The following is an 18,778-nucleotide window of genomic DNA, read 5'->3' as shown; positions in this document are numbered from 1 at the left end:
CAATATTTTGTTTCAGGTGTTTGCCTCTGAGAACATTTGTGATATTTTTACTCTGTGTTTGGACATCTTGACTTGTAGGCTGAGGGAGAGTGAGATTGCTGAGAGAAGAAACACTGACGTGTTGATTCATGGTGGCATTGCTACTGTATGGCAGGCTGTACTAATTGGTACCAGAAGCAGCATTTATTCTTGGCCAGCTCATGTGTCACACTCTTGAAGGCAGAAGAAAAATAGCACCCTCAGTTACGATGTAAATTGGCAGCAATGCAAGGATCTGGAAGAAATACTGCAGCAGACTCAGGAATAAATGTCCAGGGACAGAAATTGCAACTTTGCTTCATGCTCCCGTATCTGTTTGGAGTTGTTTAGACACCAGAGGTCCAGACTCGAGGCTGTACTGTATTATAATTAATTTGTCAAACTCAGCTCACTACGGATATTCTTGTTTGCATCCTTATTTTCATGTTCAAAGATACAATGAATTCTTGAGCATGCTAGTTTGTTACCTTGGCAATAGAGGGGCTTGCCAAAAGAGTGATGAAATATATTTGCTGTCACATTGGAAACAAATTTTGTTCTTAAATATTCGTGTTGATATTTTTTATAATTTTCTGTATAGCGTGGTTATCGATGTGCTCTTGTTGCAACTGCTTCTTCTTTCTGCTGGATGGAGATGCTGTCAAGGTGTGGACAAATGTTTTTCCTTTGCCCTGAGACAGGAGTGCGGTTATAGTCAGCCAAAGCCATCCAGGTTTAAAGGTCAGTACTGCACTGCTGTAGGCAGTAATGTGTTAAATTGCTGTACCTAAATCTCTAATCTGTCTGGGATCTGTGAAAGAAGTCTGGCAGGAGAGACTTTCTTTGGAACCCTGAGCTTTATGGGAATGCAATACAGTGGAGCTTGTCTCTTGGCTCTTTTCCCTGCAATTGTCAAGCTACTGTCATGAAAAATACAAGGGTTTTTTTTCCTGATTTTTATTCTCTATTTCTAAATTGTGGATTACTGACCAAAAATAGACAGTAGAAGATTTAAACAATGGCGAAGTAAATTTTTGTCAGTAACTTCCAGTAATACAAAGTAGAGTTTAAAAAAGTCAAGGTCAGGGCAAAGGAATGAATTTCATATGAAGTGTACCTGTGAAGTACACAAAACTTAAAAAGTCTCCAAGGGATTTATATATGATCAGTAAGACTCAGGTGTGTCACTTCACTAGTCGTTTATTCATCCATTATACTGTTGCTTCCAAGCTGCTGCCTTACAAAAATCAACCTACTGCCCTGGAAGATTTAGACCCAGGTCTGCAAAACTCATCAAACAGAATTCAGTGAAAATCATTTAGTGTGTACCATTAACGTAAGAGAAAACCAGGACAGTATTGGAACTTCGCATTTGTAATAATGGTTATGACAAAAAAAATACTGAGAAGGATGGAAAGAAAAAACCTCACAGAATTGTAACCAGTCACTATATGCAAAGAAAGCAGGAATATTCATATAAGACTATTCAGGTATCTTTGTCAGCTCCAGGCTTCAGTGCACCATCCTGCACGATCCCGCTTTTTAAAACAAAACTGAGACACGGCAGTCCTAATAACTGTGTTAGTGGCGAATTCCATGCAAGACGTGTATTGATACCAGTGAATCTTTTTAAGTCTGACCAGGGTGACCCTTTCAGGATAAACAAGTTGAGTTACTTAGATTGCTTCCATCAAAAGGTAAGTCTAATGTTCAGATACTCTACAAAGGGTTGCATGCTGAAAGCATGGAAAATGAGTTTAATAAAAAAAGAGCAGATAACTATTCTCAAATTTTTTGTGTTGAAGTAATTCAGTATTTGCCAATGAGTGAACTGTTTGGGGTTTTAGGGTTGCCATGGGAAAATAGCTGAAGTTTTTCCAGGATCAGTTTGGAGACATATTTGCTCTCAACAACCTAGAGGCCATAATTTGTTGCCTGTGTAGAAAAGAAAGAAATTATTCATGTCATCTGTGTTTCTCATGACACGATGTTCCTGAAGTTTCACATGAGTAGGATTGCCACTCCAAAGGGCAAGCCTCATCTACGAGGACTCGTGCCCATGGGGGAGAGTTCAGTCTCCACTTTTCATTTTTACATTGTGCGCTAGATCAAGATCATGAACAAGGACACTAGGTGTCGTATAATGAAGAGTCCTCAGTGTTTATGGGACCAGCATTCCATTTTGTATAGCTTCTTAAGTATGTAAGTATTAATTTGTTTTCAAAGGAGCTTACCTTGTTTTCAAGTCCCTTAAAAAGTATGAAGAGATGGTGATGCAGGTCTACAGTCCCACTTGTTTCAAAGAGGCTTTGGACCCTAAATCCACCCTAAATGGATGCAGCATGGGAAAGTTCACATGCTGCCACTGCAAAGTTTATTTTAGTCAAGGTTGCAGCCTACAAGAAATTCCCTTTCAGCAGGAGTTTGCTGTCACTGAAAGCACTTGGAGTAACTCATTCTTGAACTGCAGGACACCCTCTCTCTGTCCCTGGTATTGAACTGCTGTTGGCGGTAGTGGTGAGGCAGGCTGCATCTCAGATGGTTTTGTTTTGTTAAATGTTTTATCGAAGTATTGTCCCAGCCCAGCGCTAGTTGCTTTGCAGAGATCTCATGTTCCAAAGTCTTTGAAAGAGGAGCGTTGCTTGGCAATGGCTTTGAGTGTAATTAGCAGGTGACTGGAGTTTATCTGTGATGGGCTAGCCTAAGACTGGGTCAGTGATATACGCTGTTGTGGAGGTAGAAGGCAGAGGCTCTGAAAAATGCACTACATTGAAAAAGCACAGGTGAAGTCAGAGGGGTATCTGTTCATCCCCGCAAAGGAGGCAGCGGCTCTACTGGCTCACTGATGGAGTCAAAACAAGAGCCGGTGTCTGGAGAACAGGAGTTTCTCAGAACTCATCTGTTTTTTGTAAGACCTGAACTGCTGGATTTTTTTTTTTTCCAGATTGGATATTTTCAGAAGGTAAAGAGTCCCTTCATAAATAGTGAGGAAAACTCAACCTAAGAAAAGAGCATCTTTTATCTCCTCATTGATCCTCCTTAGAGTAGCACACACAATATAGAATGCTTTCAGCTGTGAGAGTGTTATTTACTACTGTAAAAATTTTTACTTATGTTCTACTTTACTTATCTAAGTTAAAATTTAACTTACCTCCAAGGAGCAAGGTTTTAGATAGCACTAATATGAAAACTTAGTATTTTCAGAAGATCTTAATCTCCTTTGTCATATAACACTCATCTGTAATGACACAATAATAGCCAAATAATGATCAGGAACATTTTTTGCGTTCTTAGAAATTACTCTATAAGAGCAGGTCTGTATTAGCTTTGGTTTTACTCCTCAGTAGCAGGGCTTATTTTTAGTTGCTAATTACTCTGACCTGTCTTAATTAAGAGTGACAACATGAAGTTTTCACATGGGGCACACATCTCATTTCCGGCAACAGTGATTTTGTATTTTTCTGCTATGTAGACAAGTAGTGACGTAAATTGTAACAAAACTAGTACATCAGCAATAGAACAATTACAAACTGAATAAATAATAAACTATTCTAGGAAATTACTTAATAAAAGCAGATGTTTTAAAGAAATCACACTTGAAACTGGGCCAAGTAGCAGAAAGACAGGGTAAAAATTGTATTTGTACACAGAAAATTTGAGATGACAGAGAAAAAGAGAAATCTGAAAATTTGGCCTTCTACTTGATTTAAGGTGCCAAGAAGGCCACATGTTTATACCAGTATGTCAGTGTTGAGCTACAGAGAACTAAAATGCTCAGGTAAGGGATTTGTAACGGAAGAGCAGTTCGATGCACTGCTATACATTAGTGCATCCTTCTTAGAAGGACTCGAGCATTTGAGCTGGGTTACTTTCAGTCCCTGCAGCCCCTCAGAGCTGAAGCAGTAGGACCTTCTGCTTTAAACAGCAGTGAGTGCAGTGGAGAGGTCAAAGAGAGTGAGCAGGTATCGCTGATACCAGGAGAAGATCCATCAGTACCACCAAAGCAATTTCAGTTCCATGTTTGGGCCTGAAACTGCACTATATAAAATTTAGGATACTAGTTTCAGTGAAATGAGCTTACAGGTGAAGTCTGCCTGGTTGTTTAACTACTTATACTGGGAAGCAAAACCACACTCATGTCACAGGTCTAATGAATGCGTGTGATTAGTCACGCATTTTAATGCATGTGTCCCACCAGGCAGTGTGACTGTGGCATGGTTTGGGGTTAGCATCAGTTGGGTGCTTCTTCCCATACACAAGCCAGGTGCGGGACACGCTGTAGTGGATGGAGCTGTATGGATGCAAGCTGAGATGTGTTGATGCTGCTGCAGGACAGTGACACTATGGTTTTTTACTAGACATGGTCTTCGTGACTATTCCAACAGAAAGAAGACTTGATAGTGTGTGCTAGTTGTCTACAAGAATATCTAGAGATAATCTCTTCCAGTTAGTATCAACAAATTGAACAGTTTGGTTGTGCAACACTGTAGGTCGGTGTCACGTCCATGAACATGTCTGATTCTTTCTATGGTGCTCTTATGGCTCTTCCTCACTTCTCTCCCCACAAGAGAATTCTTCATCCTTAGTGGAGGAAGCCCAGCAGTCCAGTTTAGGATATTCAAAACGAGATGATTGTAAAACTGCTCTGAAGAAATGGGCAGCTACCCTGCAAATGTACCTGTTCCTCCTCACAGAGGACAGGGAGGTGCTATTGCATGCTGTTCTAGACTTTAAAGACTTCTCTAGACTGAGATAGTACTGATGGTATCACCCACGACTCGTAACGTTTTTCTGAATATCCTATGTCCAAATGACTGACTTGGCCACTATGTTTCCTTATTTGGATTCTTGCTAATAATCGTGACAAAACTTCTCTGAAATTCTAGCTGTTACTGTAATTAATAATAATGTTTCTGATACAAAATATTTATGATTTCCATCCGTGTCTGCATTAAAGACAACTCTGGGTTTTCATCTTTCCCAAAGTCAACAGGGTGTATGTGGCAGAACCAGCCAAAGGAAATTTTTATTACTGTTATTATAATTAAGGTTGCCAAAGGATGTATCAATAGTGTCAGGTTGATTAGCTCCCTTTAGTGTTTGCACATTTCTGTTTTCTCCAAGTTTCAGTGCAGGAGAAACAAGTTTATTCACTTGGGGAAGAAAATGGGTGATAGGAAAGATTAGAGTTTGTGCTCTAAGGTCCATGCTCTCCAAATACACTGTGCCAAGTTTTGTTCTCTCCACATGAGAGAGTCCTCTGTGACTCTCCTGCAGCAAATACACAGCACACCTGGAGATGATAAAACTATAAGGTACTTCTGTAATTATTCACCTTCCTGCATGGATCATTGCACAGTAATGATGTATGGCCAGAAGAAGACCTGATCATTCTGAGGGCTTCTCAACAGGATAAACAGAGAGATGACCCGTTTGGTTGCTGCTGCTGTCTGCAAAGAAGGCATGGAACAAAGGTGTTCCAAATTTTTAAAGTTTTAAAAATGGCACACAGGAAGGCTAATAATACCAGTTACCACTCTGGTAGAGCTTGTCATATGTGCTGAAGCAGGCATCATGAACTAAAGCAGTGAGCATTGGGTATTCCTCTGGGAAGCCACATTCAGTCCCTTTACAGTATGTGGCTGCTGTTTCTGGAACCATGGCTCCATACAAGACCCAGGAAACCCAAATCCTGGCCTTGATCTTGCCTTAGTTGCTGTGAAAAAAGGAGAGGATTTTGGATCATCCCAAGACTAATTGCATTGCTTTTTATACCTGCAAGTGTGCCTGAAAATCTCAATTCTCCATGATGGGACAGGAGATGCCTCTGATAGGTGTCTTTGGTTGTTCTTGCCCAAGGATGGTGATGAAAGGAAAAGAGGAGGTAGATAGGTTGTTGTGCAGGTTTGAGGAGAGGTTTCAGCAGTGTTTACTTTTCACACAAGCAATACCAGTCTCTTTTGCTGACAGGTGCTATCCTCTGCTCATTGACAACTCTGCATCAGCTAGAGAGTACTTCTGAAGGTTAATCAACAATGTCGAGCTCAGCTCGTTGGTGGCCACCAGCAGTGCAAATAGTAATGGCAGTGATGGAGCCAGGAGCACAGGTTGTTAATAACCACTCCATGGCCTAGCACCACTTTCAAAATGGCTTCTAGCACACCAGGGTTACAAAACCTTTACACTGAATTTTCAGAAATAAGAAAATGTTGGGGAAAATTAGTAGTTTATTGGTCTTACATGGCATCATTATAGTGAGGTAGTGGTTGTGATGCCTACTCCCCTCCCCAGAGTGGATTGCAGAGGTATGACTTGCTGGCAAACGTTCACTGTAAGTATCTGTGCCATCTTTTGCTGCGCTACTTTCCTGTGATGATGGTGGTGATCCATCTCGCCCAGATGGCAGGGTCGTATCTTAGGTGCTGTTTTTGCTTTCTGAAGAGGCATTATGGGCAGCATAGCAATAGCGGGTGAAAAGCACAGTTTTGTAATTGGTATTGCACAGTGATCACCAACGTATGTTGGCTGTGGCCCCTGACGTGGAATGACCTCGTGTAATCAAGAATTGGGCAGAAGAGAGACTATTTATGTGTATGTTAGACTTGAGTAACTGAAGGTGTGGTAGAATAGCTACTGCAACAAGGTACCATCCACCAATACACCATTCTTGCACAGTTATTTCTCTTTGGTGGCCACCAGGCATTGGAGGGGTAAAAAGCATAGACAGCAAGGCAGTCAGCAGCAGCTGAACCTGGCATCAGGTCTTGTCCTGTAGCACAGCTTGCAAAGACAGTATATGCATGTCCAGCGTATACTCAATATGTCTGGACTTTCCTAAACACATCAGATGAGATAGTTTTTATGTTGCAGAGTTTATAGTATGCAATACTAATAACATGGTTAATGTAGCACCAAGCTGGCTAGCCCATGGGGAGGATAGCCCATGTGATTCTTCATAGTTCATCTCCATTTCGACTTCCTTTAAAAAAAAGGAGAAAAAGAGTTGCCACTACCTTCTGGTTACTGCCAGCAAAATTCTGATTCTTGGTACTTGAGAGCTATGAGAAAATGCCCCAAACTTACAAAACTTGTCCTTTTTCCAAGAATAATCAGTTTCCATCTTTCCGGTCTTACTCATAAAATGAAGTATTAGAACAAAAATGTTGGGTTTTTTTCTGAATTAGAGTCTGCAACATATTTTTATAGTTAGTGACATGTCTTTTCTAGATTGTGCTCTGTCACTGGTCTATGAAAGACAAGCAAGTAGTCATGTATGTGTATGTATAATTTCTGGGTGCCACCCAGAGTGCCTAACAGTAATACCTGCTTCTTAGATCATACAGTTTGTCATTATTTTGGTGCTGGATGAATCACTGATGACTCTTTTTCTTTCACTTTAGAGAAGACCGAAGTATGTTCTGTTAACAGCAGTGTTGGACTGAGCCCATCAGTTCTTCAGGGTTTGCTTGTTTTGACATCCACATTGAGCGTTAGTATCCACTAGGTTGTCACTGCTGATGGTGGCCTTTTATTTCCACTGTTGCTGGTTTACAAGTGCTGTTGTAAATCCTAGTAAATGTCACAGGTGAATTCCATGGAAACTTTTTTTTTTCCTAAATACTTGGAGAGGTACAACCAGAGATTAAGATGATATATTGGATTTTCCTGAAAAAGAACTTTCTTTAAGTAATGTCTCAGTAGACCTGATTGTAGTGGGTGCTTGGCCAGTGTGATGGCAAAACCAAATCTGTTAAATCACAGGGAATGGGAAGATTCCCATGAGTCTGAAATCCCACGCACACTCTGGGAAACAGTGGCAACAGATGTGGTAAAGTAGGTCTACTTAAATCAAGTTAACCATACTTTGAGGAAAAAGTTATAACTTTTTTTTATTTTTAGCAAAGTAAAATCTTGAGTGACAGTTCTCATGACTGTACTGATCAAGCAGTTCATTACTGTGGTGGATAGACTGTTTCACAAAGAAAGAAAATTTCCAAGCACAAATTTTCTTTTCTGCATTTTAACACCTAGAGATGGATTTAATAGAATCAGTCAACCATTAAATGTGATTGTGCAAAATGAGGTAAATGACATACAAGAATATCTTCTTTCTTCCCCTAGTCAAAACACCTGTTGAAGGCAGTGGGCAAGATCATATGACCAGTGTACAAAAGATGGTGAGTTAATGCCAGGTGGGAAACATAGACTATTTTACCCTGATGCTATCAGTGATAGATTGAATGCTTAGGTAAGGTGCTAGATAAGAGTGGCTTGGTATATTTGGAGACATAATGATAACTGTATTCACCATCAACAGCATCTTTAGTTCCCTTCTCATGTGCAAATCTAAATATTCCAAAACAGTAAGCAAGATCCAAGAAGCCATCTCTTCTGCCTGATCTAAGAAAGATCATCCCAAACAAGACCTCAGTATATGATTTGATGCTTTGAAAGAAAATAATCCTGAAGCATATCCAGTCACTTTGCAACAAATCTGAAACTGCCGCCACAATATACTAATACCAGTCATTAAACAAAAGGAAAAGAATGGGGTCAGTTAACATGATGAAAAGGAATCCAGAAATAAGTATACTCATTTTGTAGCATAATTTTTCCCTATACCTCACCCTCATCTATTCTTTGTCTTCAGCAAGCAATATTTCTCTGCCTCTCTTACCATCCTTCAACAGCTAGTGACTGTATCTCCATTTTCCTTTATAACATCCACCTATGTTCCACATTTGAAACACAGGTCTCTCTTGTCATGTTGGTAATTGAGACAATCCAAGCTAAACTCACAGCTGTTGGTTTTTTACGCGTACTTACTTGCATGACTGCTGCATTTCAGACCTAAAGGTTTGTGGCCAATGCTTTAGTTTGGGTCCAGCTCTACTGCTTGATCCTTGGTTTGGTTGGTGTCAGCATAAATGAGGTTGGGTTTGGATATGGAACCCTTAGTGGGCATAGTCACCTTTGACAGCAAACCACAAAGAAGGGAAGCTGCCAGGGGAGGTTACCGGCCAGCCTGCAGCAGGGCTTGTCGTTGCTGTTGAGTGGGCTCTTCTGCCTGGTTTGGTCTGTTCTTGTGTCAGGGTAAAGAGGGTTGCTGTGAGTTGTACTTCTCAGTCAACAGGTAAATAGGATGGCCTTCTGTCCTGTACCTACTTCTTTTTCACTACATACAGGCTAGCATCGTTAGAGCTGCGGGTTGTTTTCTAGCTTGGTATGGCCTACACAGAAAGTCATGTTCATGATTCTTCCTGTCTTCGAGTGTTTTGAGAAGCAGCAAGCAGGGGTGCATAACATGAAGAAGGCTTTATCTTCTGTAAAAGAGGTCTGTGAAAGACATGGAGTAACAAAAGACTTTTCAGAACTCTTCTGTTGGGCTGTTAAACAGGTATGGACACTCTCCATTTTCCATTTTAACTGGGAGTTCAGACACCCAGTGGGGTTAACAATAGGAACAGAAATTAATACATCATTCAAGGCCTTTACGAAATACCCAATGCAGATGCAGTTACTGCATCCACACACAGAAGCTTAGGGAAGGAGTTGAAGGTGATCACTTACATTTCGAAGGGGTTGGTTGTTTGCACAGTTTCTCCATTTGTGCATGGCCAGAACTTGCACATAGATTTTGCAGGTTATTTTAGACCAAGTAAATTGTTACATTTCCTCACGCTTATTTCTGCATCAGTGTCTTTTGTCCAATCTTATACATACTAAAGCAGCATAAAATGTTCAGCAGCACTGGACAGTGTTTAGTATGTGACTTGTTTTACTTAGGTTTTGGATATATTTATGAAGGCTTCTTAGGAGCATGATTTAGTTTAAAAAGCCTTTTTCTTGCATCAATATCACGAAAAATGAATGTGAGAGAGGTTTGTGGATTCTTGTAAAACCTTTCTCATCTCAGTCTTCTTGGAAGAGGCAATTTATTAAGTGTTTCACATTGATGTAAAATACAGGTGTTAAAATTTCCACAGAGTGACTAACATCTTTTCTGTTTCAACCACTCACGACTTTATATAAAGCTGGGAGGTTTTTCGCGGTACCTTTGCGGTAGCCATAACACCGTTACTATACTTACGGTAGTATTGAATAGTATTTTTGTATTGCAATTTTAGTATATTTACTATTTAAAAGAAATTAATCTGTACTGACAGGTTTTTGGGCAGGTGAAACCTCAGGTGGAAATGAGCCCAGCTCCTGGCATTGCATTGGGCAGCAAGCTGGCATGCTTGCTCCAGGGGCAGTCGTTCAGGAGCCTCCAAGCAAGGCTGTAAGAGAGCAGACTTCTTGAGACCTGAATATATGTTTTATGTTGTAAGAAAAACAGTGATACAGAAAAACATGGCTACGTAATTGTATCTTCTGTAGGGTGCCTGTAAAAGAGGAAGAGGAAATATGGGAAATTGTTTTCCTTTATTTGAAGTAATGAACATGATATATGCGTGGGACTGAAGTTTGGTAAAATTATTACTACTAATGCATATTCTTTCATTACTGCCAAATATGGACAGTTAAGTGAATTAAGCTGGCAAACTCTGACCTCTAAAATCTGAAAATATGCTTTTCCTGGCTGTTTGAAGTTACTCAACATCTGAAAAATCTCTGATTGAGGGCTATGTTCATGCGGAAAGTATGATGGAAAGTAGCGTAAAGAATATAATCGGGTTAATGCAGTCAATGTTAAGTTACTGCTTTAGCGCTAAAATAAAGCTGTAAACCTGCTTACTTAAAAAAATACCCATGGCTGTGTATATCGATCTCCTAATATTAAGTTAATACATACTATGGAGTATGATCTCTAATGGTATCCATAGGCAGCAAAAACGTACATTAGAAATCTTCAGGTCTAGCTTTGGTTAGATGAAAGCAAAATGGAACTTCATTAAGAATAGGGACCGAAACAGAGATTGTATGCAGATCATAATTTCAAAGTATTTTGCTTTTTGATGTCTTTACTAATCTTTACTAATAGTTCACTCTTAATTAAGTTGAATTATGTGTTTTAAATATTGAAATGTATAGGCCAACTTAGTCATTCAAGATCACCTTCTGCATTTATAATAAGAAACAATAAAAATTACTTATATTCAATTTATTTTTGCAACCATACTTCTGCTTTATTTGAATGAAAAAGCACAAATGCAAAAACCTGAAATCTGAATGAACAGGAGAAATTTGTCTTTTAAAAGCCTTTTCAAACTCTGCAACATCAGAGCACAAAATCAGTATCTATTCTCATGAGTTGGCAGTCTTTCTAGAGTAGATAGTTGAGTGATTTTTTATTTGTTTCCACAGGTTTTCAATACGTATTCCAATGAAGACTATGACAGGAGAAATGATGAAGTTGATCCAGTGGCTGCATCAGCTGAATATGAACTCGAGAAGCGTGTGGAAAAGCTGGAGCTCTTCCCAGTTGAACTAGAAAAAGGTACAGAGTTTGTGTGCCATTTCCAGTTCCTGTGACACTGATCTACAAGTCTGAGGAATTCCACACATGCCTACAGAGCCTGTCTTGAATTTCCATGAATCTGTTCTAGTCATCTTGGCTTTTTGGATTTCAAGAATTTTTCGATAAGGAATTAAAGAAGCATTTCAGAGATATGCAGTTCTTTATTTCCCTAAGGGAATTGTTTTGTGTCGCTCCATTAACACATGGTTTTACACAGTGTTTGATGCAATATTTTCATTCTCCACTAGAAGACAAAAAATCTTGATTGTTGTTCTGAGCTCTTCATAAGGGTGAAGGTGATATAAGAGTGAAGGTAGTATTTTTTGTGTATAATTAAAATGGTAGAATAATAAAGTTTTAATTTAAAAGGAAGCAAAAGGATATTAATGTTACTGACATGGAAAACCAGGAGGAACCAAAGCATAAATGTTTATCTACCAAATAACTATATAAATCAAATGTAAGAAGTTTCTGCTTTTGCTTGCCTTTTTCACAGATGAAGATGGACTTGGCATAAGCATTATTGGAATGGGAGTCGGAGCAGATGCAGGCCTTGAAAAACTGGGAATATTTGTCAAAACAGTAACAGAAGGTGGGGCAGCAGAAAGAGATGGCAGGTAAACTACACTCAGCATTTGGAAATTTTCCCAGCAATAGTTATTATGAATTATGGTTTTCATAGGAAAGAGTTGTTCGCTTAATGTATGTCATGATAAATCAAAGTTGTAAAATTTGGAGGCTTCATTGGTAAGGTCCAAATACCTGATGTGGTTATGAGAAGACACCAGTTCGGTGCACTGAGTTTTAATTGTTTAAGGAGAAGAGATTTGCCAAAGATGTGTCTTCATGACTACTGAAAACCCAGATGCTTTAGCGTGAATAAAGCTGGAGTTTCCAAATTTTGTATCACTTTTGAAAAGAGTTTAGATTTTAAGGGTGTTGAGCTCCCACATGTTCTTTTGTCTTCAAACCAGCTTTAAACAATCAGTACTTACGAAAAAGAGTTCTGCTCGGCATTTGATTTAGGAAAATAATTAGCATATTTGAATGCTTAAACTCTTAATAAATACACCTCCTTTCAAGTTTACTAACACAGGCTGTTACTTCTTATTATGCAGTCTTCCGTTCCAGAGTTCAGTTTTCACCCCTGCAGCACCGAAAGTACATTAATCAATTGGAATAGGAAGCTGTACCATAAATCTTGCCCACTAAAAAAATAAATTGGTGTTTGTAGTCTTATAGGATGCTCATATAAAACCTGGTTGCTTCTAGAATTGCTTACTTGGTATGTGCAGGTTAAAGAATTACCAACATGAGCATCCAGTATTTCCTGTCATATGGGACAGAGTTATCTTTCTATTACACAATACCTGCCACAATCAGGCCAATGTTTCTCATTAAAAGTTAGAAAAACACTTTACTATGTAGTCATTTAATAATGAAAAGTATTCTTAAACATCTTCCAACCCATATAATTTGTTGTTTTGTTCCAGTGCATACCCTTTGTAAATTTGCGTGCAAATAAAATATTACTTACCTGATACATTAGCAGTTAAGTCTACTTTTATGCATTCTCTATTTTTTTTTAACCATTAGTGATTTGTTATATTAGTTATGAATAATACCAAACACAAAAAAAGGTAGATGGAGTAAGAATAAACTCTAAAAAGTTGATGCTGTCTTCTAAAAAATGTGTTGCAGTAACATGTTCCTTACTGATGAACACCTATGACTTTTCAGCCAGACAAAAGGTTGTTCTGCTGTGGAAACCCCATACAAATTAAATCTGAAGGCTGTACATGGCAGGGGGTTGCAAAGTTTAATAACATTGCTCTGAAACTACTGAGGTATACCGTCTTCCAGATTGGGCTTGCAGGTATCTTTACAGATCTTGGCAGTAAGATACCAGGTTGAAGGCCAAGTACTGATTTATCACAGGCTTAAAAATTATGAAGGGAAGTGAAGAAGCTGACACCTCAAGATGTCATGACTTCATCTGTTACTTTAAATTTAAGTGAATGTTTTTCTGAAAGGTATGCTTGAGCTCAGCCAGAAGGCATTAAGCTCACGACTGACATTCTGTGTGAAGTTCTGTGGTTGAAAATCGGACTCACTCACTACTGCTCTATGATAATCTGTATTTTCTGTTCGTCTCATTATTCACATGTTTGAGTGGGTACAGAAGTTAATGTTCAATCACAAATCTCTTCTTTCATTTCCCTAGATGGCATCTGAAAGGAGCTTGTCAGCTGAGAAAAAATAATATCTTTCTTTGACCATTCTAATACTTGTGCTGGTTTTCAACTGGCTGAATGTTCAGTCAGCTGAGAAATAGCCCTCTGATTTTCTCTTTGAGAGCCTGACTGATCATTCACTTGGGAAAGGGATATGTAATCCTCTCAGTCAGGAGCAGCCGGTTCTGTAATAAAGTGCATCAACTGTAAAGGGTCCTGACTTCATCTTTGTGAAAAGCCTAGTTAATCATTAACACTGATAGCAAAACAAAGTCTCCTAACAGAAAATAAAACTATATTTCAGTAGTTTCATCAGATATTCTGAATAACTGCATAGCAATCTTCAACCAGGCTCTTCTGAAACTACAGTTTAAAACATTACAATATCTGTAGGATAACTCCCATCTTTTATTGAAAGACCCATCAAATCGTGATATAAAATATCTGCCTCCCATGGAAACCCAAAATCTGTACAAAGGGGTTTCTCAGTGATTGAGCACCACTGGCTTGATTCATGTTGCTGCAAACAAACAGGTAGTGTTTAGTTGTCATATCAAAAGGCGTTGTGTGGCAGTATTTAACTAAGGAGGGTGCTTCGAGATGAATCCAAAGGCAAGCATGTTGATAAGTAATAAGAGAGATTATTAATAGTGTGTAAAATATGAAATCAATCATTAGGCTGAATACAAAAAGTAAATTCTTTTCAAATTATTGTGGTGATGAGTCATTCACATTTTAAAGTATTTTGATAATATTGAGAACAACAGTTTTGAAATATTACACAGTTCTTAACTTGAAAAATACTCTAAATGTTGTCTCTGCAGAGGTTACATTTTTCAGTTCATCGTACAGAGCAGTAATTATGCAAGTAATTTGTTCAACTTTAGTTGGTTCACTTCTGCAGTTGCTACTTCATTGAAGTGCCGCTTCACACAGGCAGATTTAAGTCATGAGCGTTAGAAAATAATTGTCAGAAGAATTACCAATTTCATTAATGATAAAAGCAGTTAAACGTCTATAACTCGGGCTTCTCCAACCTGACCCTAATTTTTCATTCATTTTTGAAATTAGATTTGAGAGACAGAGGAAGCCTAGAGCTCTTGGTGGAGGGGGCTCTAAAGGGAAGGCTGCCCAGAGAACATGGCTGTGAGGATATTTTGGTCTAGATGGTGCCTGGGGTGGCTTGTCTGGGCTAGGCTGCAGGTACAGAGCTACGGTGGGAGTGGGGCTGGAGAGGGGATGCCCGAGGAAGAGAAAAGTGGCTAGGAGAATATGGCTGTGAGAGTATTTTACTCTGGGCAGTACAGAATGAACATGGCAGCAGACAAGAAACTTCTTTTTTAATTACATGTGATTATATAGTTCGAATAACAATTACGTTAATGGTTTGTGGTTTGATATGTATGTGTGTTTATATATAATGAAAATATATGTATGTATAGAAAGAAAGGAGGTTTGGAGAACAGTGGCCATAAAAATAAGAGTTGAAAATGAGTTTAGGAGCTGTACAAACAAGAAAGAAGGAGATACAAAATACACCTGAAGGACAAATGGAATCAGACTGAAATTGCAGCAGATCAAGACAGAGCCACTTATGGAGTTGTAGGCAACAGTTCTTTAACATGATCACCTGAAATACTGTAACTACGTATCTGTATGAACACTGCTAGTCCACTGCATAGTGAAGTATGTAAAGTGTTGTAGCTAAACTGCTGTCCTGGTTTCAGCTGGGATAGAGTTAATTGTCTTCCTAGACAAATCAAGAAGGAATCTGTTCTTCCACAATTTAGTTTTCAGCCGAGAGGGTGACCGCTTCCCTCTTAGTGGGCACCAACTCCTTAAACTTCTTTTCTTGGAACTCCTGCGGCCATCTGACTGCACCTCATGTTTGCTAAAGTAAAAAAAAAAAACCAACTAATTTTTACAGTATTGAAATACAATAAATATTAATGTGATTGGTGTATTTATTAAATGCTTCAGCAAAAATTGACATAAAATTCTGAGGTTAAAATGCCTGCTACTATTTTCAAGATAGGAGTTTACACACTGTAGCAAAGATTTTTTTTCAGTGAAGGGAGATCCTGACCAGAACACAGTGACATTCTGTGGTGTGAGGCTGCCGAAGAACATATCTTGTATTTCTTACTCATCAGTGGAGTCCAGAGAACTAAAGATACTGCTTGAACACCTGTAGAACTGCAAAGCGTTGCCCCAGACTTGACAGAGAATTTGATGCTCCAAGTCAAAATGCTTACGCCCTCTTTTGAAGTCTCTGTTGTTCTCTGAAAAGAAATCTTATCACTAAGATATCCTAAGATATTAAATACCTTAATTTAGGTATTTTCATATAATTTAAATGGGATTTTTCCATAGCTGTTTCTTCGTTCCTTTGTAAACTGATCGTTTGGATCAGTAGCGTCCATGTAAGTACTTGAAAATTGCTCCCTTTGACAAGTTCTGAATGTGGTTTGTTTTGGTGGTTTTTTTTTTTTAATTTTTGGAACTATAGGAGTTTGTGCATTTCTAGAGGACATTTTAGTACAGTAGTCCTCCTTCCAAGCATTTGTAATCCAGATGAGTCCAATGCCTGCTCTAGGGATTTTGTAGCAGTGTTTACTTCAGATAAAGGCAGCATGTTTTTTATTCCTCCTAACTTTTCCTGCATCAAACAGTGTATCGACTGTAAATAGGTGTTTGGTTTCAAAGAGAGAGTCCTCATTAAAACAGTCCAAGGTCTTATTGTTGTCGCAGCAACATCACACTTACACTGGGAATTCATCTTTTTGGAGCAAATTAGATGAAATATTTTAAGAGAGTAGGTCACAATTAAGTCTGATGCACAAGCTCTTTTCTCCACAGATGAGCAGGTTGTTTTAGTTAAATACTGCATTTTTTTTCCATTAGTGTGAAATACCAGAGCTATGTCTTATGCTGTATTTCAAGATTGGCTTAGGAAAGAATGATATAAGAACTGCTCAAGTATCTCATTTAATTTAAGTCATATGACAAATTCAAGAGTTTGTGTTGCTGTACTTATATACAAGGAAAGTGACTGAATGATTGATGCTATTAATTGTAATGGTAACTTTGAAGCTGGATTTATGAGATGTCTGCATGGAAGGAATGATGCACTTTTCACAATCATTTTATGACTGAGTTTTTGTTTGAAGTCTTTGTTTAAAATCAAACTAAAAAGATCTCTCTATGCTAAGTTTTGTTGAAAATTCTTCAAGAATTCACACAATTATTTATATATTGTTATTTTTCCCCTGAAAGGATCCAAGTGAATGACCAAATTGTGGAAGTTGATGGCATCAGTCTGGTTGGTGTTACACAAAATTTTGCTGCAACTGTTCTTAGAAACACCAAAGGGAAAGTCAGGTGAGTATTTTAGAAGAAAAAAAATCGTGATTGAATACTGGCTTCTTTCACAGAAGTGTCAGTATGCCCAGGTGGAATCAGAGTTTTTTGGCCTTTTTGTGTCTTCTCTGCTTTTATCCCAAGACAAGGATAAGCTATGGTATTACAGATTTTGGGTTTGGCTTAGATTTTTAAAATATGACCACTGAAACAAGCTGAAATTGCACATGGAAGATGACTCTTCACTGGTCTAGACCTCCATGGACCTCAAACTGTATTAGCTGGAATGACGAAGGTCATGGGTGTTGGTCAGATGGAATCTGTGCTGCCACTGATCTCCTCCCTGCTCTTCTACTGGGGAGACTGGCCACGTTGCTGCCCCAGGGTTGGAGGAGTAAGGTAGGGAGCAGTCTGATACTCGCAGATGCCACCTCAGCACAGAAGAGAAGGGATTACTGGATGTAGTAGTGTTAACAGCTACCGAATCCCAGTATTAATTCATTGAGCTACCTGAGTCCCTGCACCATCTCTGAGTTTCTCTCTGTTCCTATGCTGTGGTTCATTGAAAGGCATCCCTGTAAAAATCCATAAAATAATGAATAGGCTAGAAAATGTAACATATACTACAAGTAAAATTCTGAACTAATGTAAATACAAAACTGTAAAATGTTTGTAAATTAACAAGAACAGTGTTTCCCTAGAAATTAACTGTTTTGCCATTTAAAAACCTATGCAGTTGCATAGCTATTCTGTTTAATAGCTTATTAATTTCAGTAAAGATTTAACTCTATAAAATAAATCAAAAAAATCTTTGGCATATTGCAAAGCCACAGCCGTTCTGTAGTCACCCTTTGATTCTCTCTCAAAATCCTCTCTAAGGAATACAGCTGAATTCTTTAATTAATGAGTTCAGGGCTGACTTCTTTTGAACCGTGACTAAACTACTGGTGGTAATGCATGCAGTCCCCCTCAGATGGTGGTGCTATATGCTGGCGTGCATAGTTCCACTATATTTCCATAGCTGTTCCTGCACGACATTAAGGAATAATGTTGGGATGTGGATTCTGTGAAGAATCTTGGGGGGTAGTTTGATCAAGGTTTTATTTGAAAGAGGTTAATTAGGAAAAAACGTATTCGAAATTGTAGTGTAATTACAGGTGAATATATTTTTGTGTAACATTTACAGTTTTAGTTACATCAGTACTATTTCTGCAAAGACTCACATATGCTGTGAGTGTTCCTACTGACTTAACTATAAAAATGAGTATATACTTCATTAGGTTTTCTGCAGAGTTGGGACATTTGAACATGAAATCCTTATGACAGAGAATAATGTCTTCCTGTGTTTCGGTACACAGAGCAAATGCTATGTATATTTTATGTTTGATGTTTTAGCTCAAAAAAAAAAAGAAAAAAAGAAAGTGCTCACATAAAACATATGTATTATAAACATTTATAGTCGGCTTAGTTATGTAATTATTATTACGTAAGTTACAGAATAGAGTACTTGCTTCCATGGAAAAATAATGGGTTTGGAGGAAGGAAGAAACATAAAACTATTTTCATACAGAATGCTCCCAGAATCTTCTCTTGGAAAATAAATTACAGTCAGACTGGTTGCAATCTAGACCCTTTTGTCACAAAATAGTAGACTGTAAAAAGTATTTCTTCATTGTTGTTGAGCTCACATTGTCAAGTGTACTGT

At 38.4% G+C, this 18,778-nt stretch overlaps 1 protein-coding gene across 5 annotated transcripts in view; it reads left to right on the top strand.

Moving 5' to 3' along the window:
* PPP1R9A (protein phosphatase 1 regulatory subunit 9A) overlaps window positions 1-18,778 on the top strand; it is a 149,332-nt gene that overhangs the window by 69,045 nt on the left and 61,509 nt on the right. For all 5 annotated transcript variants that reach the window (XM_069774813.1, XM_069774818.1, XM_069774806.1 and 2 more), the window contains exons 3-5: window positions 11,326-11,458; window positions 11,976-12,096; window positions 16,990-17,094. In XM_069774813.1, coding sequence (XP_069630914.1) covers window positions 11,326-11,458; window positions 11,976-12,096; window positions 16,990-17,094 — 359 coding nt within the window. The remainder of the gene's footprint in view (window positions 1-11,325; window positions 11,459-11,975; window positions 12,097-16,989; window positions 17,095-18,778) is intronic.

This window comes from Haliaeetus albicilla, chromosome 2 (assembly GCF_947461875.1).
Source record: "Haliaeetus albicilla chromosome 2, bHalAlb1.1, whole genome shotgun sequence".
NCBI classification, from domain to species: domain Eukaryota; kingdom Metazoa; phylum Chordata; class Aves; order Accipitriformes; family Accipitridae; genus Haliaeetus; species Haliaeetus albicilla.
Note: the sequence above shows the minus strand (reverse complement) of the source record. Positions and strands in the feature narration are given on the sequence as shown.